At 43.6% G+C, this 25,852-nt stretch overlaps 1 protein-coding gene across 1 annotated transcript in view; it reads left to right on the top strand.

The window, feature by feature from the left end:
- klhl24a (kelch-like family member 24a) overlaps positions 1-25,852 on the top strand; it is a 48,272-nt gene that overhangs the window by 17,660 nt on the left and 4,760 nt on the right. The window contains exons 5-6 of the mRNA XM_029705726.1: positions 3,598-3,716; positions 24,122-24,310. Of these exons, the coding sequence (XP_029561586.1) occupies positions 3,598-3,716; positions 24,122-24,310 (308 nt within the window). The remainder of the gene's footprint in view (positions 1-3,597; positions 3,717-24,121; positions 24,311-25,852) is intronic.

Here is a 25,852-nt window from a genome sequence, read left to right as displayed (position 1 = left end):
GAACGCAACCAATAAACCGGCTTGGCTGAATGAAAAAATTAAACCAACACATTTGTTTTTTCTGGCCAGTCTCTGAGGTTATGTTGCTGTTCACTACAGTACACAGCCAGTCTCTGAGGTTATGTTGCTGCTCACTACAGTACACAGCCAGTCTCTGAGGTTATGTTGCTGCTCACTACAGTACACAGCCAGTCTCTGAGGTTATGTTGCTGCTCACTACAGTACACAGCCAGTCTCTGAGGTTATGTTGCTGTTCTCTACAGTACACAGCCAGTCTCTGAGGTTATGTTGCTGCTCACTACAGTACACAGCCAGTCTCTGAGGTTATGTTGCTGCTCACTACAGTACACAGCCAGTCTCTGAGGCTCTATAGCCACCCTCCCTTAATTATGGGTAAACAGCCATTCTAAGCCCAACAGACCGTGACGGATTGAGAAATCATTTCATTTCATTGTTACGAGATAAGCCCTAGCATTGTATGAAGTCTTTTTGTTCATTCAGCTTCTCCTCAGATGGAGCAGGTGTGGAGGAGTGACATGAAGATGGGGCTTCTGATCTTAATGTTTACCAGCTTAGCAATTATATTTGATGTATCATATATTGTCATTAAGACACATGATTATACTGGTCATGGTCATGAATATGACTTATCATCTGACTTAGTTGTTCCCCACTGGGCACAGATGTCAATTCAATGTGTTTTCCACGTTGGTTTAACGTAATTTCATTGAAATGACGTGGAAACAACGTTGATTCAACCAACGTGTGCCCAGTGGGTTGTTATTGTTCATATCGTTGTTTTGTGATTCTGTTGATGCTGAGTCTGGCTAACATCCATGGTTCCCTGGTTAATATTTTCTCCTGTACTCTTTCTCTCTCTCTCTCTCTCTCTCTCTCTCTCTCTCTCTCTCTCTCTCTCTCTCTCTCTCTCGCTCTCTTTTGCTCTCTCTCTTTCTCGCTCTCTTTTGCTCTCTCTCTCTCTCTTTTGCTCTCTCTCTCTCTCTTTTGCTCTCTCTCTCTCTCTCTTTCTCTCTCTCTTTTGCTCTCTCTCTCTCTCTCTCTTTCGCTCTCTTTTGCTCTCTCTTTCGCTCTCTTTTGCTCTCTCTCTCTCTTGCTCTCTCTCTCTCTTTCTCTTTTGCTCTCTCTTTCTCTTTTGCTCTCTCTCTCTTGCTCTCTCTCTCTCTCTTTCTCTTTTGCTCTCTCTTTCTCTTTTGCTCTCTCTCTCTTTTGCTCTCTCTCTCTCTTGCTCTCTCTCTCTCTTTCTCTTTTGCTCTCTCTCTCTCTTGCTCTCTCTCTCTCTTTCTCTTTTGCTCTCTCTTTCTCTTTTGCTCTCTCTCTCTCTCTCTCTCTCTCTCTCTCTCTCTCTCTCTCTCTACACAGCTTCACAAACACTGAACCAGCTCTTTGTTTAGAAGAAATCCGTTTGCCCTGAGCCAGTAGGATGATTCTGATGAGGGTTTTCTTTTTATGACACTCAGCATTCATGTCAATCTCCCAACATCTTCATATCAAGTCAGAGGGAACTCATGTATTCTCGAAAAACTTGACCTACTTCTCGACTTCTCTCGAAAACATAGTCATGTTAAACATCAAAATAGTAAAACATGATTTGTTGAACTGTCTGTTTACCCTGCATCTATTCTGTTGTTTTTATTGTGTTAGCAAAAACAGCCTGTTGGTTTAGTGATGTCTTTGTTTTTACAAGGATCACTGGGGCCTTTTGATTGACTCAGGCTGTGCAGTAACATCAGGCAGGTGCTGAGAGAGAGAGAGAGAGAGAGCGAGAGAGAGAGTGGGGGGGGAATGGAAGGAGAGAGAGAGGGAGAGAGAGCAATCGAGCGAGTGATAAAGGGATGGCGAGAGAGACAGAAAAAGAGGGATAGAGTGAAAAAAATGTATTGTGTCAGAGCTTGCTAGCAACATGTCTGCAACCTGGTTGGCTTAGCTACACGTTGTTGTTGCTTCTCGCCAAGGAGAAGAGAGAAAAAAAGAGTTCCTTAAAGTACATGTTTACCCAGAGACAGGGAGTAGAGAATCATCCAACTGCTGCTTTATAAAGAACAAAGAGATCCTGTTTCTCTTTTATAGTGTTGTAATAGGCCAGGGTGTGTGTCTGTGTGTGTGTTTATGTGTGTGTTGTATTTGAAAGCCCTGTAATTTCTTCTTTTTTTTAAAGTCAGGTTGCATGTTTGTTTTTGTTTGCTCAATGTCAGAGTAGACTTTGATCAGCAGGATTACCCATAAAGCCTAGCTCAAATGTTTTACTTAGATTAGACAGTGTCAGCTGTGTCTTACTAAATGTGACCTTGACATTTGAGCCCAAATACATAACCCATGCACAGTTTGGATGTTGTTCAAGATCAACTTATTCTATTTATGAAGACATGTTTTTATTAGATCAATTTGGATTGAATTGGCACCAAGGACTGAATTTAGGAATGATTCTAGCTTTGGTTTTTGGGTTCTGCTCTCAGGCAATACAGTTTTCAGATGCGTAATAACAGCCAAAGAAAACAATGACAAGACAACAAAATGACAAAGTTGAAACACTGGTGTAGCAGAGGTGGTTCGGTGAATTGTACTCTCATATGATGAGTCACCTTGCCTGAGACCTTTGTGCTACCTCCCAGTGTTAATGTCTAGGCTTTAGCTGAGTAGGCTAACACCGACCAGAGTCACACAGACTCCAGGCTAGCAGACTCCGGGCTAACAGACTCCGGGCTAACAGACTCCGGGCTAGCAGACTCCGAGCTAGCAGACTCCGGGCTAGCATACTCCGGGCTAACAGACTCCGGGCTAACAGACTCCGGGCTAGCAGACTCCGAGCTAGCAGACTCCGAGCTAGCAGACTCCGGGCTAGCAGACTCCGGGCTAACGGACTCCGGGCTAACGGACTCCGGGCTAGCGGACTCCGGGCTAACAGACTCCGGGCTAACGGATTTCCGGGCTAGCGGACTCCGGGCTAACGGACTCCGGGCTAACAGACTCCAGGCTAGCAGACTCCAGGCTAGCAGACTACAGGCTAACAGACTCCGGGCTAGCAGACTCCAGGCTAGCAGACTACAGGCTAACACCAACCAGAGTCACACAGACTCCAGGCTAAAAGACTCCAGGCTAACACGACCAGAGTCATACAGACTCCAGGCTAGCAGACTACAGGCTAACACCAACCAGAGTCACACAGACTCCAGGCTAGCAGACTACAGGCTAACACCAACCAGAGTCACACAGACTCCAGGCTAAAAGACTCCAGGCTAACATGACCAGAATCACACAGACTCCAGGCTAAAAGACTCCAGGCTAAAAGACTCCAGTCACACAGACTCCGGGCTAACAGACTTCAGGCTAAAAGACTCCAGGCTAACACGACCAGAGTCACACAGACTCCAGGCTAAAAGACTCCAGGCTAACACGACCAGAGTCACACAGACTCCAGGCTAAAAGACTCCAGGCTAACACGACCAGAGTCACACAGACTCCAGGCTAAAAGACTCCAGGCTAGCAGACTCCAGGCTAGCAGACTACAGGCTAACACGACCAGAGTCATACAGACTCCAGGCTAACAGTGTTGTGTATGTCTGCGTTTGTGTGTTCCAGGGGGTCGTATCAATGGCAGAGACGTGTGGATGTACAACTCCCAGCTCAACCTGTGGATCAGAGTGGCTTCACTCAACAAGGGACGCTGGAGACACAAGATGGGCGTCCTACTGGGGAAGGTAAGCAGATTACCCAACCCCCCTTTATTTACTCATCTTCCTGTTTATGTGTTCATTGTCCCCACATTGAAATCTGTGAGGGGACTGTGGATCTGTCTCCGTCTGTTAGTACCTTCGTACGTTCGTCACACACCATATCTCAGACAGCACTGGCCCCATTTTGACAAAACTTGCGTGAATGATACATCTTGCCATAGAGATCCTGCATTTACAAAATTACACCGATTGGCCAGATGGTGACTCTATAACAAGCGATTGAAAATGCAAACTTTGAAAGATCACACCCCTCACTGTTCGACCTAAAGTCATGACATTCGGTACATAGGTCCCGCTCCTCACAAGGAACACATTTGCATCAGGGGACCTATAAGATCCGCATGATGGATTTTCCTCCATTTACAATTAAAACCCTACTCCTCTGGCACCGAAGGACTGATCATTACAAAACTTGATATGTGGCATCTATGGACAAAGGACCCTCAACGCAATATTTTCCAGACTAGTACCTAAAACAACTTGGCCACTATTGATCAATAAACATTTATATGAGCATGGTCTGACACATAAATGCATATAAATCAGTCAAGGATATTTGTATTGTAACACAATTTGGTACACATGTTGCAAACACTGTCAAGACTCCACATATGCAAGAACATTCATATCGACCACACGGTGGCGCTACAATGGAAACATGTTTTGTTTCTGTCATTATAGTCTAGTTATAGTCTTGAATTGTTGTCACTAATTGGCTAATTGGCCCGAGGGCTGCATCATTCTTGGGGGACTGCTGCCTTGTTTTTTGTTATCGTTATTCATTATTCACTATATATTCTTTATATATCCATTATCATTCTCAATGCTGGGCAAAGTACATATATATGATCTTAATTTGATCACTCTTTTGTTGCTGAGAATTTTCTTTTTGGTATTTTTTAAGGATCCCCCTTAGCTGTTGCAAAAGCAGCTACTCTTCCTGGGGTCCAAAAATAGAAAAGAGGGCCTAGAGAGCTGCCCTGTGGTACACCACACCCTGTATGTTTCGCATTAGAGAAGCTTGAAAAGCCATAAAACATATGTTTCTCAACAATAGGTTATGGTCAATAATATCAAAGGCTGCACTGAAATCTAATAGCACAGTTCCCACAATCTTCTTACTATCAATTTCTTTCAACCAATCATCAGTCATTTGTGTTCAGTGCAGTACACGTTGAGTGCTCTTCTCTATAAGCATGCTAAAAGTCTTGTCAATTTGTTTACCGAGAAATAGCATTGTATTTGGTCTAACACCATTTTTTCCAACAGTTTACTAAGAGCTGGTAGCAAGCTCTTGTTAATTTACTGCTGCTATTTAATTATTTGTTACTTTAATTTTTATTTTTTTTACTTATCTATTGTTTTCTTAACACTTTTCTTAAAACTGCATTGTTGGTTAAGGGCTTGTAAGTAAACATTTCACTGTCAGGTCTGCACCTATTGTATTTGGCGCATGTGACAAATAAAATTTGATTTGATTTGAAGCTGATATGTCTGCTGTTAGAACCAGTAAAGGCTGCTTCACCACTCTTGGGTAGTGGAATGACTTTGGCTTCCCTCCAGGTGAGCCTCATGATTTACATAAATTAACTGAAAACACGCAATAACACATAGCAGTATTAACAGTTAATGTATTAACAGTTATTAACACATTAACTGTCTTGCACTTTTAATGTAGCCTAATTTTGCCCAGCTAATAGCCTAACCACCAGTCAAGCAACATTGTGGATTTATCATCCTGTTGCTGCAGGATTATTTTTGCTGCGACAATACTGGTCAAATTAAGATCCTACATCTGTAAGCAGGTGATCTCCCTGTACCTCTCAATGGGATAATTTTGTCCTATTTGAAAACTTGAAGGATGCATCCTTACTTTATCCCCTTCCTTGAATCACTTATTTGACATGATTGAGAAATTGTAGCAATATTGAACATTTGGACATACAGTTGAAGTCGGAAGTTTACAGTTGTGGCCAAAAGTTTTGAGAATGACACAAATATTAATTTTCACAAAGTCTGCTGCCTCAGTTTAAATGATAGCAATTTGCATATACTCCAGAATGTTATGAAGAGTGATCAGATGAATTGCAATTAATTTCAAAGTCCCTCTTTGCCATGCAAATGAACTGAATCCCCCAAAAACATTTCCACTGCATTTCAGCCCTGCCACAAAAGGACCAGCTGACATCATGTCAGTGATTCTCTCATTAACACAGGTGTGAGTGTTGACGAGGACAAGGCTGGAGATCACTCTGTCATGCTGATTGAGTTCGAATAACAGACTGGAAGCTTCAAAAGGAGGGTGGTGCTTGGAATCATTGTTCTTCCTCTGTCAACTATGGTTCCTGCAAGGAAACACGTGCCATCATCATCACTTTGCACACAAAGGTCTTCACAGGCAAGGATATTGCTGCCAGTAAGATTTCACCTAAATCAACCATTTATTCGATCATCAAGAAGTTCAAGGAGAGCGGTTCAATTGTTGTGAAGAAGGCTTCAGGGCGCCCAAGACAGTCCAGCAAGCGCCAGGACCGTCTCCTAAAGTTGATTCAGCTGCGGGATCAGGGCATCACCAGTGCAGAGCTGGCTCAGGAATGGCAGCAGGCAGGTGTGAGTGCATCTGCACGCACAGTGAGGTGAAGACTTTTGGAGGATGGCCTGGCGTCAAGAAGGGCAGCAAAGAAGCCACTTCTCCAAGAAAAACATCAGGGACAGACTGATATTCTGCAAAAGGTACAGGGATTGGACTGCTGAGGACTGGGGTAAAGTAATTTTCTCTGATGAATCCCCTTTCCGATTGTTTGGGGCAACGGGAAAAAAAGCTTGTCCGGAGAAGACAAGGTGAGCGCTACCATCAGTCCTGTGTCATGCCAACAGTAAAGCATCCTGAGACCATTCATGTGTGGGGTTGCTTCTCAGCCAAGGGAGTGGGCTCACTCACAATTTTGCCTAAGAACACAGCCATGAATAAAGAATGGTACCAACACATCCTCCGAGAGCAACTTCTCCCAACCATCCAGGAACAGTTTGGTGACGAACAATGCCTTTTCCAGCATGATGGAGCACCTTGCCATAAGGCAAAAGTGATAACTAAGTGGCTCGGGGAACAAAACATCGATATTTTGGGTCCATGGCCAGGAAACTCCCCAGACCTTAATCCCATTGAGAACTTGTGATCAATCCTCAAGAGGCGGGTGGTCAAACAAAAACCCACAAATTCGGACAAACTCCAAGCATTGATTATGCAAGAATGGGCTGCCATCAGTCAGGATGTGGCCCAGAAGTTAATTGACAGCATGCCAGGGTGGATTGCAGAGGTCTTGAAAAAGAAGGGTCAACACTGCAAATATTGACTCTTTGCATCAACTTCATGTAGTTGTCAATAAAAGCCTTTGACACTTATGAAATGCTTGTAATTATACTTCAGTATTCCATAGTAACATCTGACAGAAATATCGAAAGACACTGAGGCAGCAGACTTGGTTAACATTTATATTTGTGTCATTCTCAAAACTTTTGGCCACAACTGTACATACACCTTAGCCAAATATGTTTAAACACAGTTTTTCACAATTCCTGACATTTAATCTGAGTAAAAATTCCCTGTCTTAGGTCAGTTAGGATCACCACTTTATTTTAAGAATGTGAAATGTCAGAATAATAGTAGAAAGAATGATTTATTTCAGCTTTTATTTCTTTCATCACATTCCCAGTGGGTCAGAAGTTTACATACACTCAATTAGTATTTGGTAGCATTGCCTTTAAATTGTTTAACTTGGGTCAAATGTTTCAGGTAGCCTTCCACAAGCTTCCCACAATAAGTTGGGTGAATTTTGGCCCATTCCTCCTGACAGAGCTGGTGTAACTGAGTCAGGTTTGTAGGCTTCTTTGCTCGCACATGCTTTTTCAGTTCTGCCCACAAATGTTCAATAGTTTTGAGGTCAGGGCTTTGTGATGGCCACTCCAATACCTTTACTTTGTTGTCCTTAAGCCATTTTGCCACAACTTTGGAAGTATGCTTGGGGTCATTGTCCATTTGGAAGACCCATTTGTGATCAAGCTTTAACTTCCTGACTGATGTCTTGAGATGTTGCTTCAATATATCCACATCATTTTCCTGCCTCATGATGCCATCTATTTTATGAATTTCACCAGTCCCTCCTGCAGCAAAACACCCCCACAACATGATGCTGCCACCTGCGTTCTTCACAGTTGGGATGGTGTTCTTTGGCTTGCAATCCTCCCCCTTTTTCCTTCAAACATTATGATGGTCATTATGGCCAAACAATTATATTTTTGTTTCATCAGACCAGAGGAAATTTCTCAAAAAAGTCCAATCTTTGTCCCCATGTGTAGTTGCAAACCGTAGTCTGGCTTTTTTATGGCAGTTTTGGATCAGTGGCTTCTTCCTTGGATCAGTGGCTTCTTCCTTGCTGAGCGGCCTTTCAGGTTATGTCGATATAGGGCTCGTTTTACTGTGGATATAGATACTTTTCACACCAAAGTTCGTTCATCTCTTGGAGACAGAACCCGTCTCCTTCCTGAGCGGTATGATGGCTGCGTGGTCCCATGGTGTTTATACTTGGGTACTATTGTTTGTACAGATGAACGTGGTACCTTCAGGCGTTTGGAAATTGCTCCCAAGGATGAACCAGACTCATGGAGGTCTACAATATTTTTTCTGAGGTCTTGGCTGATTTCTTTTGATTTTCCCATGATGTCAAGCAAAGAGGCACAGAGTTTGAAGGTAGGCCTTGAAATAAATCCACAGGTACACCTCCAGTTGACTCAAATGATGTCAGTTGGCCTAACAGAAGCTTCTAAAGCCATGACATAATTTTCTGTAAACTTCTGACCCACTGGAATTGCGATACAGTGAATTATAAGTTAAATAATCTGTCTGTAAACAATTGTTGAGAAATGCCTTGTGTCATGCACAAAGTAGATGTCCTCACCGACTTGCCAAAACTATAGTTTGTTAACAAGAAATTTGTGAAGTGGTTAAAAAACAAGTTTTAATGACTCCAACCTAAGTTTATGTAAACTTCCAACTTCAACTGTAGCATTTGGACATAGAGTAAGTGCTACTGAATGTGTGTGTTAATGAATTGGTACACTAGCAATGCCAGATGTTTTCCCTAACTACTAAGCCAAACTGCTTGCCGCTACTGTATGGTACAGTAGGTATGGTAGCTGGCAGCAGTTAATTAGCAGTTAGGGAAGATGTCTGGCATCGGGTGTATCCATGCAAACAGTCAATTAGAGCCTTCTTCACCATGCTGTCTGTGTGGGTGGACCATTTCAGTTTGTCCGTGATGTGTACGCCGAGGAATTAAAACTTTCCACCTTCTCCACTACTGTCCCATCGATGTGGATGGGGGGGTGCTCCCTCTGCTGTTTCCTGAAGTCCACGATCATCTCCTTTGTTTTGTTTACGTTGAGTGTGAGGTTATTTTCCTGACACCACACTCCGAGGGCCCTCACCTCCTCCCTGTAGGCCGTTTCGTCGTTGTTGGTAATCAAGCCCACCACTGTAGTGTCGTCTGCAAACTTGATGATTGAGTTGGAGGCGTGCATGGCCACGCAGTCATGGGTGAACAGGGAGTACAGGAGAGGACTGAGAACGCACCCTTGTGGGATCAACGGGGTGGAGATGTTGTTTCCAACCCTCACCACCTGGGGGCGGCCCGTCAGAAAGTCCAAGAGACCCAGGGTCTCGAGCTTATTGACGAGTTTGGAGGGTACTATGGTTTTAAATGCTGAGCTGTAGTCAATGAACAGCATTCTTACATAGGTATTCCTCTTGTCCAGATGGGTTAGGGCAGTGTGATGGCGATTGCGTTGTCTGTGGACCTATTGGGGCGGTAAGCAAATTAGAGTGGGTCTAGGGTATCAGGTAGGGTGGAGGTGATATGATCCTTGACTAGTCTCTCAAAGCACTTCAGGATGACAGAAGTGAGTGCTACATGGCATTAGTCATTTAGTTCAGTTACCTTTGCTTTCTTGGAACAGGAACAATGGTGGCCATCTTGAAGCATGTGGGCACAGCAGACTGGGATAGGGATTGATTGAATATGTCCATAAACACACCAGCCAGCTGGTCTGCGCATGCTCTGAGGACGTGGCTAGGGATGCCATCTGGGCCGGCAGCCTTGCGAGGGTTAACACGTTTTAATGTTTTACTCACGTTGGCCACTATGAAGGAGAGCCCACAGGCTTTGGTAGCGGGCCGTGTCAGTGGCACTGTATTGTCCTCAAAGCGGGCAAAGAAGTTGTTTAATTTGTCTGGGTGCGAGACGTTGATGTCTGCGACAGGGCTGGTTTTCTTTTTGTAATCCGTGGTTGACTGTAGACCCTGCCACACACGTCTCGTGTTTGAGCTGTTGAATTGCGACTCTACTTTGTCTCTATACTGACGCTTTGCTTGTTTGATTGCCTTGCGGAGGGAATAGCTACACTGTTTGCATTCAGTCATGTTTCCAGTCGCCTTGCCATGATTAAAAGTGTCAGTGGGTACAACATCACCAATGCACTTGCTAATGAACTCGCTCACCAAGTCAGCGTATACGTCAGTGTTATTGTCTGAGGCTACCCTGAACATATCCCAGTCCACGTGATCAAAGCAATCTTGAAGCGTGGAATCCGATTGGTCAGACCAGCGTTGGCTAGACCTGAGCACAGGCGTTTCCTGTTTTACTTTCTGTCTATAGGCTGAGAGCAACAAAATGGAGTCTTGGTCAGATTTGCCGAAGGGAGGGCGGGGGAGGGCTTTGTATACATTGCGGAAGTTAGAGTAGCAATGGTCCAGAATGCTACCAGCCTGTGTCACGCATTCGATATGCTGATGGAATATAGGAAGCCTTATTCTCAGATTAGCTTTGTTAAAACCCCCAGTTACAGTAAAGGACCTGACATCAGTTGAAATCAACTGAAATGACCTGAAATAAGTTGAAATCAACTGAAATGACCTGAAATAAGTTGAAATCAACTGAAATGAAATGAAGAGGGTGTATTATAGTAGAATGAGAACAAGTGGATATGCAGTAGTTGTCCACTTCCTGGATGTGATGTGTCATTGGTCAGCCACAGGTAGAGAAAAAAAGGTTAGTCATGTCCTCTCCCGCTATTCTCTTAATAGGTGTCCCCTCCCGCTATTCTCTTAATAGGTGTCCCCTCCCCTTTATAGGGTTCCCCTCCCCTTTATAGGTGTTCCCTCCCTCCATCCTCTTAATAGGTGTCCCCTCCCCTTTATAGGTGTTCCCTCCCCCATCTTCTTAATAGGTGAGCTGATTCCTAAAGCTAACTGCCATATTTGGTTTGATCCAATCCAGCTGTTTCACCATGTCTCACTCTCCATCCCAGCTAAAACCATGACCATTACTTGCATCTTGCCAACGTGAAGTGAATTGGAGTGAAACAAATGTAACAGTGGGTCCAATTTATTTGTATGTGTTTCCTCTGTGCCTAGTGGTTTTCATTAGTGAATATCTCATTGGATCAGACTGTAAGTCTGAATGTATTGTAATGTTTTTAAAATTGTATAAACTGCCTTAATTTTGCTGGACCCCAGGAAGAGTAGCCTTGGCAGCAGCTAATGGGGATCATAATAAATACAAACTGAAAACCTGACTGGTTCTCAACAGTGTCCTATTATAGTGAAATAGAATGACAAGCTGATTGGAAACCATATCTGCCCTGTTGTTTTAACCATGCCTTTGTTTTTAAAGTATGTACTTTAATTGCTCTGGTGTGTCAGTTTCGCTGGTTACTTCACTGTATAACACTGGTGTGTGTGAGTGCCTGTGTGAGTGCGTGCATGTGTGTGTGTGTGCGTGGGCAGCGTGTTTGCATATTGTGTAGCTGGTTACTTCATTGTATTGTGGTGAGCCGTGCCTGTAGGGTGTTGTCACGATAAGACCAATGCAGACTGGCCTCATTCAGGCCTTGATGAGCCAGAGAAAGCCTGTTTGCGCAATTGCTGCAAATCACAACACACCGCCCATGTGATGCCTTTACTGACAGCCCATGTTGCACCAATTCAGCCCAAATTCTTCCAAGGACCTTGTAGAGATGTGTGTGTGTGCGTATCGGACCATTGACATCTTCTGAGTTTACAGCCTGCTTTCTCTGACTCAGGCTATTAAAATGTTGTTTCCATTTGTCATCTAGACATTTAGTCAACATTACTAGAGTACCAGGTAATAACAGCATTCTTACACTAGTGGCCTTTCATTGTCTTTCTTTCTGTATGTCTTTCTGTTCTCCCAGGACCCTTATCCTTTTTTCTGTTTTTCAGTTTTTTCTCTTTTTGTCTCATTCCCTCTTCTTTTCTGTCTCTCTCTTCCTGACCAGATCTGAGAGGGAGCTTGTTTGATGTCCTTAAAGGTTCTGTCTATTCAACAATCATTTTTTTACTGTATCTCTGTACCTTAGTAAAGGGTTTGAACAATCGGAAAGAAAATGTATTTATACACCCAATCTATCCTGTTTTTTAGTCTCTGCTCCCCCTTATCTCAAGCCCTCTATCTCTTCAGCCGTTATGGTTTTCCGTATGTTTCTTCCTCTTCTCTAAAGGCTGTCTGGATGAGTATAATGCTGTGTTCTTAGTAATTTCCTCTTTAGATTTTTGTTCCTATTGCTAGAGGGCTGGAGCCACCAACTTCCCTGCTGTAACTGTCCTGCTGTAAACTGTTATTTTGGATTTCTCCAAAGAGGAGTTATATAGAGATCAAATTGAATACATTGTGCAGACTGATTGGCATCACATACCGTTTTGAGCTGACCCTTGGATGGCATTGTAACCCAATAAACTTGATAGAAGTTATACACACAGAGAGACACACAATTGTAGGAGCTGTGTGTCGTGACTGCAGTCCTTGTCTTCCTCCCAAATGGCACTCTATTCCCTATGTAGTGCACTACTTTTGACCAGAGCCCTATGATCCCATGGTCAAAAGTAGTGCACCAAATAGGGAACAGGGCACCATTTTGGAAACTGTCCCCTAACTTCCTGCTGGACTGGTTTCCTGCCAGAGATAGTAATGTAGGTCAGCTCTTGTTTTGCTCTCTCTGGAACATGCTGTGCCCAGCCACGGCTGTCCTCCTCTCTCCCACTGATGCTGCACTGTGTTGGACATGCTTAACTATACTGGATCAGAAGTCCCCACAACAATACTAAACAAACAAAAATTCTACCAACTGGGGACATTTTGTTTGTTTATTTCTAGGGGGTTTAGGGGTTAAGTTTAGAATTTGTGTTAGTGTTAGGAGTTAAAGGTTAGGGTTAGTGGTTAAAGGTTAGGGTTAAGTTTAGGTTTTGGGGTTAGGGTTAGGTGAAGGATTAGGGCTAGGGCTTAGCAAACATAGGATTCTGAATGGGAATCAATTGTGTGTCCCCACAAGGTTAGTTAAACAATACTGTGTGTGTGTGTTTATCGAGGGTGTGAGGTGTTTATGGGGAGTGTGTGAGTTGTATGAGATGGAGGGGGAACTGATCCAACGCTGCCCTTCCTCTCAGCCCCTAAAGGCTGTTTGTCTGTCCTCAGAGAGGGGAAGAGGGATCCAGCCCTGCCCTTCCTCTTAGACCCAAAGGGCTTCGGCATGCTTCGGTTTGGCTGGCTCCTAGGCAAACCAAATTAGTATGCTCGCATACCTTCGACCTTCGCTTGAAAAGACCTTCGCTTGAAAAATTTGAAAAAAAGCATCAATAGTACTGTTTGTCCATCTTGAGACACCATAGCCAAAATAGTCCAAATTAATGTAAAATAATCTAAGATAACTCTAAGAAATCTGTGATTCATTTTGATTTTAGTCGAGCAATTTTACATCTTACTAGGATGTTTGGTGCAGTATTTCTCAAGTGAAAAATGTGCATGAAAACGATTCATGTATCGTTGAATTCCAACACTTCATTGAATAATCCCTACTGTTGACCAATCACCGACGAAGGGGCGTAGACTTTGACTTCCGAACTTCGACTTGCCTCTAGAATTTTTGTTTGTGTTTGTATGAACAGCCGAAAAAAAACCTTGCTGTAGGCCAAAATGACAGTGCGTTCGGAAAGTATTCAGACCCCTTCACTTTTTCCACTTTTTATTACGTTACAGCCATGTTCTAAAATGGATTCAATAAATTACTTTCCTCATCAATCTACACACAATACCCCATAATGACAGAGGGAAAACAGGTTTTTAGAAATTGAAGCAAATTTATTAAAAAAATAAATATACGAAATACCTTATTTATATAAGTATTCAGAACCTTTGCTATGAGACTGGACGTTGAGCTCAGGACGCTCCTGTTTCCATTGATCATCCTTGAGATGTTTCTACAACTTGATTGGAGTCCACCTGTGGTAAATTCAATTGATTGGACATGATTTGGAAAGACACAAACCTGTCTATATAAGGTCCCACAGTTGACAGTGCATGTCAGAGCAAAAACCAAGCCATGAGGTCGAAGGAATTGTCCGTAGAGCTCCAAGACAGGATTGTGTTGAGGCACAGATCTGGGGAAAAGTACCAAAACATGTCTGCAGCATTGAAGGTCCCCAAGAACTCAGTGCCCTTCATCATTCTTAAATGGAAGAAGTTTGGAACCACCAAGACTCTTCCTAGAGCTGGCCGTCCGGCCAAACTGGGAGTTGACCATCCTCCCATCTCCTCTGTGGAGATGGGAGAACCTTCTTGGAGGACAACCATCTCTGCAGCACTCCACCAATCAGGCCGTTATGGTAGAAGGGCCAGACAGAAGCTACACCTCAGTAAAAAGCACCACAGTCCGCTTGGAGTTTGCCAAAAGGCACCTAAATGACTCTCAGACCATGAGAAACAAGATTCTCTGGTCTGATGAAACCAAGATTGAACTCCTGAATGCCAAGCGTCACATCTGGAGGAAACCTGGCACCATCCCTACGGTGGAACATGGTGGTGGCAGCTTAATGCTGTGGGGATGTTCTTCAGCGGCAGGGACTGGGAGACTAATCAGGATTGAGTGAAATATGAACAGAGCAAAGTACAGAGAGATCCTTCATGAAAACCTGCTCCAGAGCGCTCAGGACCTCAGACTGGGGCAAAGGTTCACCCTCCAGCAGGACAATGACCCTAAGCACACAGCCAAGACAATGCAGAGGTGGCTTCGGGACAAGTCTCTGAATGTCCTTGAGTGGCCCAGCCAGAGCCCGGACTTGAACCCGATCAAACTTCTCTGGAGAGACCTTAAAATAGCTGTCCAGCGACGCTCCCCATCCAACCTGACAGAGCTTGAGAGGCTCTGCAGAGAAAATTGTGAGAAACTCCCCAAATACAGGTGTGCCAAGCTTGTAGTGTCATACCCAAGAAGACAAGAGACTGTAAGCGCTCCCAAATGTGTTTCAACAAAGTTCTGAGTAAAGGGTCTGAATACTTATGTAAACTTTAAGGACTTTAATACAGGCTAACTTAAATCCGTTTTACCTCATTTCTAGCAGCATATCACATGTGCAACCAGAGGGAAAAAGACTCTAGACCACCTTTACTCCACACACAGAGATGCATACAACGCTCTCCCTCACCCTCCATTTGGCAAATCTGACCATAATACTATCCTCCTGATTCCTGCTTAAAAGCGAAAACTAAAGTAGGAAGTACCAGTGACTCGCTCAATACGGAAGTGGTCAGATAACGCAGATGCTATGGTACAGGACTGTTTTGCTTGCACAGACTGGAACATGTTCCGGGATTCATCCAATGGCATTGAGGAGCATACCACCCCAGTCACCGGCTTCATCAATAAGTACATTAACGACGTCATCCCCACAGTGACTGTACGTACATATCCTAACCAGAAGCCATGGATTACAGGCAACATCTGCACCGAGCTAAAGGCTAGAGCTGCCGCTTTCAAGGAGCGGGACACTAATCTGGACGCTTAAAGGAAATCCCGCTATGCCCTCAGAAAAAACATCAAACAGGCAAAGATTGAATCCTACTACACCGGCTCTGACGCTCTCCGGATGTGGCAGGGCTTGCAAACTATTACGGATTTCAAAGGGAAACCCAGCCACGAGGTGCCCAGTGGCACGAGCCTACCAGACAAGCTAAATGCCTTTTATGCTTGCTTCGATGCAAGCAACACTGAAGCATGCATGAGAGCACCAGCTGTTCCGGATGACAGTGTGATCACTCTCCCCATAGCCGATGTGAACAAGACCTTTAAACAGGTCAACATTCACAAGGCAGCGGGGCCAGACAGATTACCAGGACGTGTACTCAGAGCATGCGCAGACCAACTGGCAAGTGTCTTCACTGACATTTTTTACCTGACCAAGTCTGTAATACCTACATGTTTCAAGCAGACCACCATAGTCTCTGTGCCCAAGAAAGCAAAGGTAACCTGCCTAAATGACTACCGCCCAATAGCACTCACATACAGTGCTTTGAAAGGCTGGTCATGGCTCACATCAACACCATCATCCCGGAAACCCTATACCCACTCCAATTCACATACCGCCCCAACAGATTCACAGATGATGCAATCGCACTCCACACAGCCCTTTCCCACCTGGACAAAAGGAACATCTATGTGAGAATGCTGTTCATTGACTACAGCTCAGCGTTCAACACCATAGTGCTCACAAAGCTCATCACTAAGCTAAGGACCCTGGGACAAAACATCTCCCACTGCAACTGGATCCTGGACTTCCTGACGGGCCGCCTCCAGATGGTAAGGGTAGGCAACAACACATCTGCCACTCTGATCCTCAACACGCGGGCCCCTCAGGGGTGCATGCTTAGTCCCCTACTGTACACCATGTTCACTCACGACTGCGTGATCAAGCACGACTCCAACACCATCATTAAGTTTGCTGACGACACAACCGTGGTAGGCCTGATCACCGACAACGATGAGACAGCCTATAGGGAGGAGGTCAGAGACTTGGCAGTATGGTTACAGGACAACAACCTCTACCTCAACGTGATCAAGACAAAGGAGCCGATTGTGACTACAGGAAAAGGAGGGCCCGAACACTCCCCTATTCACATCGACGGGGCTTTTGTGGAGTGGGTCGAGAGTTTCAAGTTCCTTAGTGTCCACATCACCAGCAAACTATCATAGTTCAAACACACCAAGTCAGTTTTGGCATGATTTGGCATGGGTCCCCAGATCCTCAAATGGTTATACAGCTGCACCATCGAGATCATCCTGACTGGTTGGTATGGCAACTGCTCGGCATCCGACCGTAAGGCGCTACAGAGGGTAGTGCGTACGGCCCAGTACATCACTGGGACCAACCTTCCTGCCATCCAGGACCTAAATACTAGGCATTGTCAGAGGAAGGCCCAAGAAATTGTCAAAGACTCCAGTCACCGAAGTCATAGACTGTTCTCTCTGCTACCGCATGGCGTAGTAGTACCGGAGCGCCAAGCCTAGGTCCAAGAGGCTTCTATACAGCTTTTACCCCCAAGCCATAAGACTGCTGAACAATTAATCAAATGGCCACCCAGACTATTTACATTGACCCCCCCCCCCCACCCCCCACGCTGCTGCTACCCGCTGTTTATTATCTATGCATAGTGACTTTATCCCTATCTACATGTACACATTTCCTCGACTAACCTGTACCCCCTGCACAAAGACTCGGTACCCCCTGTATATAGCCTCGTTATTGTTCTATTTTCTTAACTCTATTTCTTGAACTGCATTGTTGGTTAAGGGCTTGTAAGTTAGCATTTCACAGTAACTTCTATACCTGTTGTATTCGGCGCATGTTGATTTGATGTGACATTTCATAATTCATTTTTTTATAGATTTGCTAAAATTTCAAAATACCTGTTTTTGCTTTTTCATAATGTGTCGATTTTTTTTAAATAGGCTGTAATGTAACAAAATGTGGAAAAAGTCATGGGGTCTGAATACTTTCAGAATGCACTGTATACACAAACTGTATGTCTGTCCTTGGGGGGGAGAACTAAAGAGTCCCTTTGTCCTTCTGAGAACTGTGATGCTTTGTTTGCAGCACATGGCTACTCTTGACTCCTGTGTGTAGCATGGTGCGTGGTTTGAACACACACACACATTTCGCTTGCTCTCCCTTTCTCTCTCTCTTTTTCTCCCTCCTTCACTCCCACCATGTCCCTGGTTAAAGCCAAGTGTGGCGTAGGGGCTGGAGAGAGAAAGAGTCAATGGGTTTGTTGATTTTGATTTTTCTCTCTCTGTCTCTCTCTCCCCCCCCCCCCTATTTTTGTCAGTTTGGAATGTAGGCAGAGTTAGGAACTGCCTCAGTTGCTATGCAGATAGCCAGGCGTCCATTCTGCTGTCCCTGGCTACCCACACAGATCCTCCAGTTGTTCCTCTACCTTACTGAATTGCTTTATTGAAGAGATAGAACAGTTTTAGAAATATAGGGGAAAGGTCAAAGGACAGTGGGCCAGATTCATACCCATGCCGGCTCTGGGATACATGTGTGCCAGGGTCAGCAGCTGTAACCACCGGACCACACAGACCACGCAGAGGCTGTAACCACCGGACCACACAGGCCACGCACAGTCAGAGGCTGTAACCACTGGACCACACAGACCACGCACGGTCAGAGGCTGTAACCACCGGACCACACTGGCCCCGGTCAAAGGTTATGTTGTTCTGACCTCACTGTTGTTGTCATCTGCTAACCCTAACAATAACACACAGCAGAAAAACATTCACATAACTTCACATATCACCACGTATCATCAATACACCACATATCATTACATAGCATCTTCATCTTCGGTTTTGCTGCTTCAATTCATTAACTGATACTCATAGGAATGTAATTGTTAATAGGACTGTGATGTTTAACGGCTTGTTGTGGTCCGTGTCTGTCTCGTATTGTAATGAGTTTCTGTGTGATTGATACTCCCCAGAGCCCCTAGAGACTGGATGGACTTTGATGTTTGATAATAATAATATTTGTCCTATATCAACACATGTACAAGTGTGTGTTAATATATTATTCATTTGTGAATTGTTTTTCATATCCCACTCTCTCTGAGACGCCCTCGGAGAGTGGGGTCACGACCAAGGTCTGCCGTGTAACTTTTACTTTTACTCCACTACATTCCTAAAGAAAGTAATGTACTTTTCACGTGACATTTTCTTTGACACCCAAAAGTACATTTTAAATGCTTAGCAGGACAGGAAAATGGTCCATTCACGCACTTATCAAGAGAACATGCCTGGTCATCACTACTGCCTCTGATCTGGCGGACTTACTAAACACACATGCGTCGTTTGTAAATTGTCTTTGAGTGTTGGAGTGTGCCCCTGGCTGTCCATAAATCACACCGTGAGCTATGGTTCATTGAGCACTTCCTATGGCTTCCACTAGATGTCCCCAGTCTTTACTAAGTGGTTTGAGTCTTCTACTGTGAAAACTGACTGAATGAGAGGCTGTTGATCTTGGTCACATGGGGAGGGCCATCACCATTGTGACGCGGGCGCCCCTGGCTACCCTCCCCTTTCGAAACGTTTTGAAAGACAATGCAACCGTCCCCCTTGAATATTATTGAAGCTCTGGTTGAAAAAGGCCCTAAAGATTTATGTTATACAACGTTTGACATGTTTGAACGAACTTAAATAAAAAATGTTTGCATTTTGGTGAGAGAGAAGCCCCGCGCACGACGGTACATTTGGAGCAGCCTTCAGAACGCGCTAACAACAAGAAGCTATTGGGACATAAATGATTAACTTTTTCGAACGAAAATACATTTGTTGTGGACCTGGGATTCCTGGAAGTGCCTTCTGATGAAGGTAATCAAAGGTAAGGGATTATTTACAATAGTATACAAGAGTAGATTTGATATTCGATTGTTCCAAGATGGCGCTGACCTGTAACGGTATCACATCCCCTTTTATCGCAAAGTGTGATTACCCAGTAAAGTTATTTTTAAATCTGGCATTGCGGGTGCTTTCACGAGATGTTAATCTATAATTCTTAGAATGACAATATTACATTTTTAAAATGTTTTCGAATAGTAATTTAGTAAATTGTAGCGCTGTTTCACCGGATGCATTTGAGGGAAAATAGTTTCTCAACGTCACGCGCCGATGTAAAATGCTGTTTTTATATATAAATATGAACTTTATCGAACAAAAGAATGCATGTATTGTGTAACATGATGTCCTAGGAGTGTCATCTGATGAAGATTGTCAAAGGTTAGTGCTGCATTTAGCTGTTTTTTGGTTATTTGTGATGCATGTGGTTGGTCGGAAAATGGCTATGTGAATACTTTGACGATATACTCCTCTAACATTATCTAATGTTTTGCTTTTGCTGTAAAGCCTTTTTGAAATCGGACAACGTGGTTCGATTCAGGAGAGGTGTATCTATAAAACGATATAAAATAGTCCTATATTTGAAAAAATATATATAACATTTTTCTATTGTTCGGTTATGAACATGGCGAAATAATTTTACGCTGGATGTTGATCCCGCATGCGGGACGGGGAACATCAAGAGGTTTTAAAAAACAAGAAAATGGTGCCGTCTGGTTTGCGTAATTTAAGGAAGTTTAAATGATTTATACTTTTACATTTGATACTTAAGTATATTTCAGCAAATACATTTACCACGCAGAACGAGGAAGAGCTCAGTTTTGTTGTTTTGAAAAGGTTGTTGTTTTGAAAAGGTTGTTGTTTTGAAAGTGTATTGTAAAGTTCTTAGTAGCTAGCTAACTTTTTAGTTTGGACCCCACGACGCAGTTGGCGTCAGTTGCTGTGACTGCAAGTCTCTGTCCAGTGATTTTGCCGACCAAGGACGAGTCTGAGGAGCTATTTGGCGTTGCAGCTAGCAGGGTTTTCTTGAGGGCTTGAACGCAGCCCGTGACTCGGTTAGCCATTGTGGCTGGGACCGCAGATTGTCCCGGGTTTGTGGCTGTCTAGATCCCTGCTGTTTGTTGCTTTCAATCTTTCCTGTGACCTGCCCTGTCGGGATAAAAATAGTTCTACAAGCAGTTGTTACAACAACAAGAAAATATCTTCAAGAGTTTCGATGAGAGAACAGCAAGATGACAGCAATCTGTAAGTCATTGAGAGAGGACATCAGTTCTGTGTGTGAATCCATGATAACATTGAAGGGTAAATCCGACTATCTCGAGGGATCGTCAAGGCAGAACAACATAGTTGTGAACAGAATTGCAGAATCTCCACATGAGACCTGGACGGAGTCTGAGGACAAAGTGAGGGAAATGATCTCTGAGAAATTGAAGATGGACCACAGGAAGATTGAGGTGGAGCACACCCACAGGACTGGAAAACCCACCACCGGCCCAGGTGACAGGCCCAGGCCGATAGGGGTCAAGTTCCTGAGGTTCAAGGACAAGGTAGCTGTTCTGGAAAGAGCCAAGAACTTGAGAGGAACGTGAATCTTCCTCAACTAGGACTATCCTGAAGCTGTGTGCCAGAAGAGGAAAGAACTGATCCCAGCCATGAAAGTTGCCAGAGCCCGTGGGGACATTGCTTATATCCGCTATGACAGGCTCATTGTCCACCCTTCCTCCCAGAAGCCTGGAGGGGATGAGAGAGCCAAGCCTATGGGATCGTAGCTTCAATCCCGCAACAGACACACTCACACACCAATTAATTAATGGACTGCTGAATGTAAAAAAATATATATATCTTGCTTTGTTTGGTCTTTAGTATTATGTCTATCTCTGATAAGCTACACGGTAAAGGGCTGAAAATAGCCGATATTATTATATGTAGCCTTAGAAATAAAGTTCATGATATCAATAACTTGCTAACATCAGATAACATTCATATATTAGCCGTTTCTGAGACTCACTTAGATAATTCATTTGATGATACAGCAGTAGCAATACAAGGATATAACATCTATAGAAGAGACAGAAATGCTTATGGGGGAGGTGTTGCTGTATATATATTCAGAGCCATATCCCTGTAATGCTTAGATAAGATCTCATGTCAAGTGTTATTGAAGTGTTGTGGTTGCAGGTTCACCTGGCACATCTAAAACCTTTTCTTTTGGCGTGTTGCTATAGGCCACCAAGTGCAAACAGTCAGTATCTAAATATAATGTGTGAAATGCTTGATGTATGTGATGTAAACAGAGAGGTCAACTTTCTTGGGGACCTGAATATTGACTGGTTTTCATCAAGCTGTCCACTCAAGAGGAAGCTTCTTACTGTAAACAGTACCTATAATCTGGTTCAGGTTATTAATCAACCTACCAGGGTGTTTACAAACACTACAGGAACAAGATCATCCACATGTATCGATCACATTTTTACAAGTACTGTAGAACTTTGTTCTAAAGCTGAATCAGTGATTACAATATAGTGGCTATATCCAGGAAAGCCAAAGTCCCAACAGCTGGGCCTAAAATAGTGTATAAGAGATCCTGCAAAAGATTTTGCTGTGACTCTTATGTGGATGATGTTAAAAAGTATTTGTTGGTCTGATGTGATTAATGAGGAGCATCCAGATGCTGCACTTGATGAAATTGCTTCATCCAATTATTGATAAACATGCACCTGATAAGAAACAGACTGTTAGAACTGTTAAGGCTCCATGGATTGGTGAGGAATTGAAAAACTGTATGGTTGAAAGAGATGGGGCAAAAGGAGTGGCTAATAACTCTGGCTGCACATCTGATTGGCTCTCTTACTGCAAATTGAGAAATGATGTGACTAAACTCAACAAAAAGAAGAAGAAACTGTATTATGAAGCCAAGATCAATAATATAAAGAATGGTGGGAAAAAAACTTTGGAGTACTTTCAATGAAATGATGGGCAGAAAGACAAATTCAACTCCATCTTTCATCGAATCAGATGGCTTATCACAAAACCATTTGATTTTGCCAATTATTTTAATGATTACTTAATTGGCAAAGTGGCCAAACATAGGCAGGAAATGCCAACAACGAACAGTGAGTCATCGTATTCATGCACACAAAAAACAAATAATGAAAGAAAAGCATTGCAAGTTAGAATTCTGTAAGTTAGTGTGGAAGAGGTGGGAAAATTATTGTTATCGGTCAATAATGACAAACCTCCTGGCAATGACAACTTAGATAGAAAGCTATTGAGGATGGTAGCTGACTCTATAGCCACTCCTATCTGTCATATCTTTAGTCTGAGCCGAGAGAGAAGTCTTTGTCCTCAAGCCTGGAGGGAAGCCAAAGTAATTCCGCTACCCAAGAGTGTCTATAAGCTTGCTGCCAGCCATTAGCAAACTGTTGGGAAAAATTGTGTTTGACCAAATACAATGCTATTTCTCTGCAAACAAATTAACAACAAACTTTCAGCATGCGTATAGAGAAGGGCACTCAACATGTACTGCACTGACACAAATGACTGATGATTGGTTGAAAGAAATTGATAATAAGAAGATTGTGGGAGTTGTACTGTTAGATTTCAGTGCAGCGTTTGATATTATTGACCATAATCTGTTGTTGAAAAAACATGTGTTATCGCTTTTCAACCTCTGCCATATTGTGGATTCAGAGCTATCTATCTAATAGAACTCAAAGGGTTTTCTTAAATGGAAGCTTCTCTAATGTCAAACATGTAAAGTGTGGTGTACCACAGGGCAGCTCTCTAGGCCCTCTACTCTTTTCTATTTTTACCAATGACCTGCCACTGGCATTAAACATCAGCAACCACAGCTAATGGCGTCACTGAAACCCTTAACAAAGAGTTGCAGCCTGTTTTGGAATGGGTTGCCAGTAACAAACTGGTCCTGAACATCTCTAAAACTAAGAGCATAGTTCCCTAAGTTCTAGACCTCAGCTGAATCTGGTAATGAATGGTGTGGCTGTTGAACAAGTTGAAGAGGCTAAATTACTTGCCGTTACCTTAGATTGTAAACTATCACGGTCAAAACATATAGATTCAATGGTTGTAAAGATGGGTAGAGGTCTGTCCGTAATAAAGAGATGCTCTGCTTTTTTGACACACACATGGGCTGATGGCTTCCTGTAAACAAACCTGTCTCTATGCCACAGACAGTGTCACTGTGGGTTGGATGTGTCAGTACATTAAGCCTATTTGAACAGGATTGTGTGTGCACAGATGAACACCCTCGCCATGGGAGTTCCTAAGACAGGTGTATGTACATTATAGTCAATGTATATCAGGGATGGGCAACTCCAGTCCTCAGGTCCTGATTGGTGTCACACTTTTGTCCCAGCCCCAGCTAACACAACTGACTCCAATACATTAATCAACTAATCTTCAGTTTAGAATGCAATTAGTTTAATCAGCTGTGTTTGCTAGGAATAGGGACAAAGAGTGACACCGTTCCGGCCCCTGAGGACTTGAGTTGCCCATCTGTGATGTAAACTGTAGTCAGTATTGTCTTGTCTTACCACTGTGATTGTATATCTGTACAGGTCTATGCAGTGGGAGGGTATGACGGCCAGAGTCGTTTAAGCAGTGTGGAGTGCTATGATTCCTTCTCTAACCGCTGGACAGAGGTGGCTCCCATGAAGGAGGCAGTCAGTTCCCCGGCCGTGTCCAGCTGTGCTGGGAAACTCTTTGTCATCGGCGGAGGGCCAGACGACAACACTTGCTCTGACAAGGTGGGTAGAACCATACACATGGATAACTGGCAAGGTGGGTAGAACCATACACATGGATAACTGGCAAGGTGGGTAGAACCATACACATGGATAACTGGCAAGGTGGGTAGAACCATACACATGGGTAACTGTCAAGGTGGGTAGAACCATACACATGGATAACTGGCAAGGTGGGTAGAACCATACACATGGATAACTGGCAAGGTGGGTAGAACCATACACATGGGTAACTGGCAAGGGGGGTAGAACCATACACATGGATAACTGGCAAGGTGGGTAGAACCATACACATGGGTAACTGGCAAGGGGGGTAGAACCATACACATGGATAACTGGCAAGGTGGGTAGAACCATACACATGGATAACTGGCAAGGTGGGTAGAACCATACACATGGATAACTGGCAAGGTGGGTAGAACCATACACATGGATAACTGGCAAGGTGGGTAGAACCATACACATGGATAACTGGCAAGGTGGGTAGAACCATACACATGGATAACTGGCAAGGTGGGTAGAACCATACACATGGATAACTGGCAAGGTGGGTAGAACCATACACATGGATAACTGGCAAGGTGGGTAGAACCATACACATTGATATACAGTTGAAGTCGGAAGTTTACATACACTTAGGTTGGAGTCATTAAAACTCGTTTTTAGACCACTCCACAAATTTCTTGCTAACAAACTATAGCTTCTGATAGGCTAATTGACATCATTTGAGTCAATTGGAGGTTTACCTGTGGATGTATTTCAAGGCCTACCTTCAAACTCTGTGCCTCTTCGCTTGACATCATGGGAAAATCAAAAGAAATCAGCCAAGACCTCAGAAAAAATATTGTAGACCTCCACAAGTCTGGTTCATCCTTGGGAGCAATTTCCAAACGCCTGAAGGTACCACGTTCATCTGTACAAACAATAGTACGAAAGTGTAAACACCATGGGACCACGTAGCCGTCATACCGCTCCGGAAGGAGATGTGTTCTGTCTCCTAGAGATGAACGTACTTTGGTGCGAAAAGAGTAAATCAATCCCAGAACAACAGCAAAGGACCTTCTGAAGATGCTGGATGAAACAGGTACAAAGTATCTATATCCACAGAAAAATGAGTCCTATATCGACATAACCTGAAAGGGCCGCTCAGCAAGAAAGAAGCCACTGCTCCAAAACCGCCATAAAAAAGCCAGACTATGGTTTGCAACTGCACATGGGGACAAAGATTTTAATTTTTGGAGAAATATCCTCTGGTCTGATGAAACAAAAATATAATTGTTTGGCCATAATGACCATCGTTATGTTTGGAAGAAAAAAGGGAGGCTTGCAAGCCGAAGAACACCATCCCAACCGTGAAGCACGGGGGTGGCAGCATCATGTTGTGGGGGTGCTTTGCTGCAGGAGGGACTGGTGCACTTTACAAAATAGATTACATCATTAGGAAGGAAAATGATGTGGATATATTGAAGCAACATCTCAAGACATCAGTCAGGAAGTTAAAGCTTGGTCGCAAATAGGTCTTCCAAATGTACAATGACCCCAAGC

This window comes from Salmo trutta, chromosome 21 (assembly GCF_901001165.1).
Source record: "Salmo trutta chromosome 21, fSalTru1.1, whole genome shotgun sequence".
Classification (NCBI taxonomy): domain Eukaryota; kingdom Metazoa; phylum Chordata; class Actinopteri; order Salmoniformes; family Salmonidae; genus Salmo; species Salmo trutta.
The sequence above is the reverse complement of the archived record's forward strand: the minus strand, read 5'-3'. Positions and strand labels throughout refer to the sequence as shown.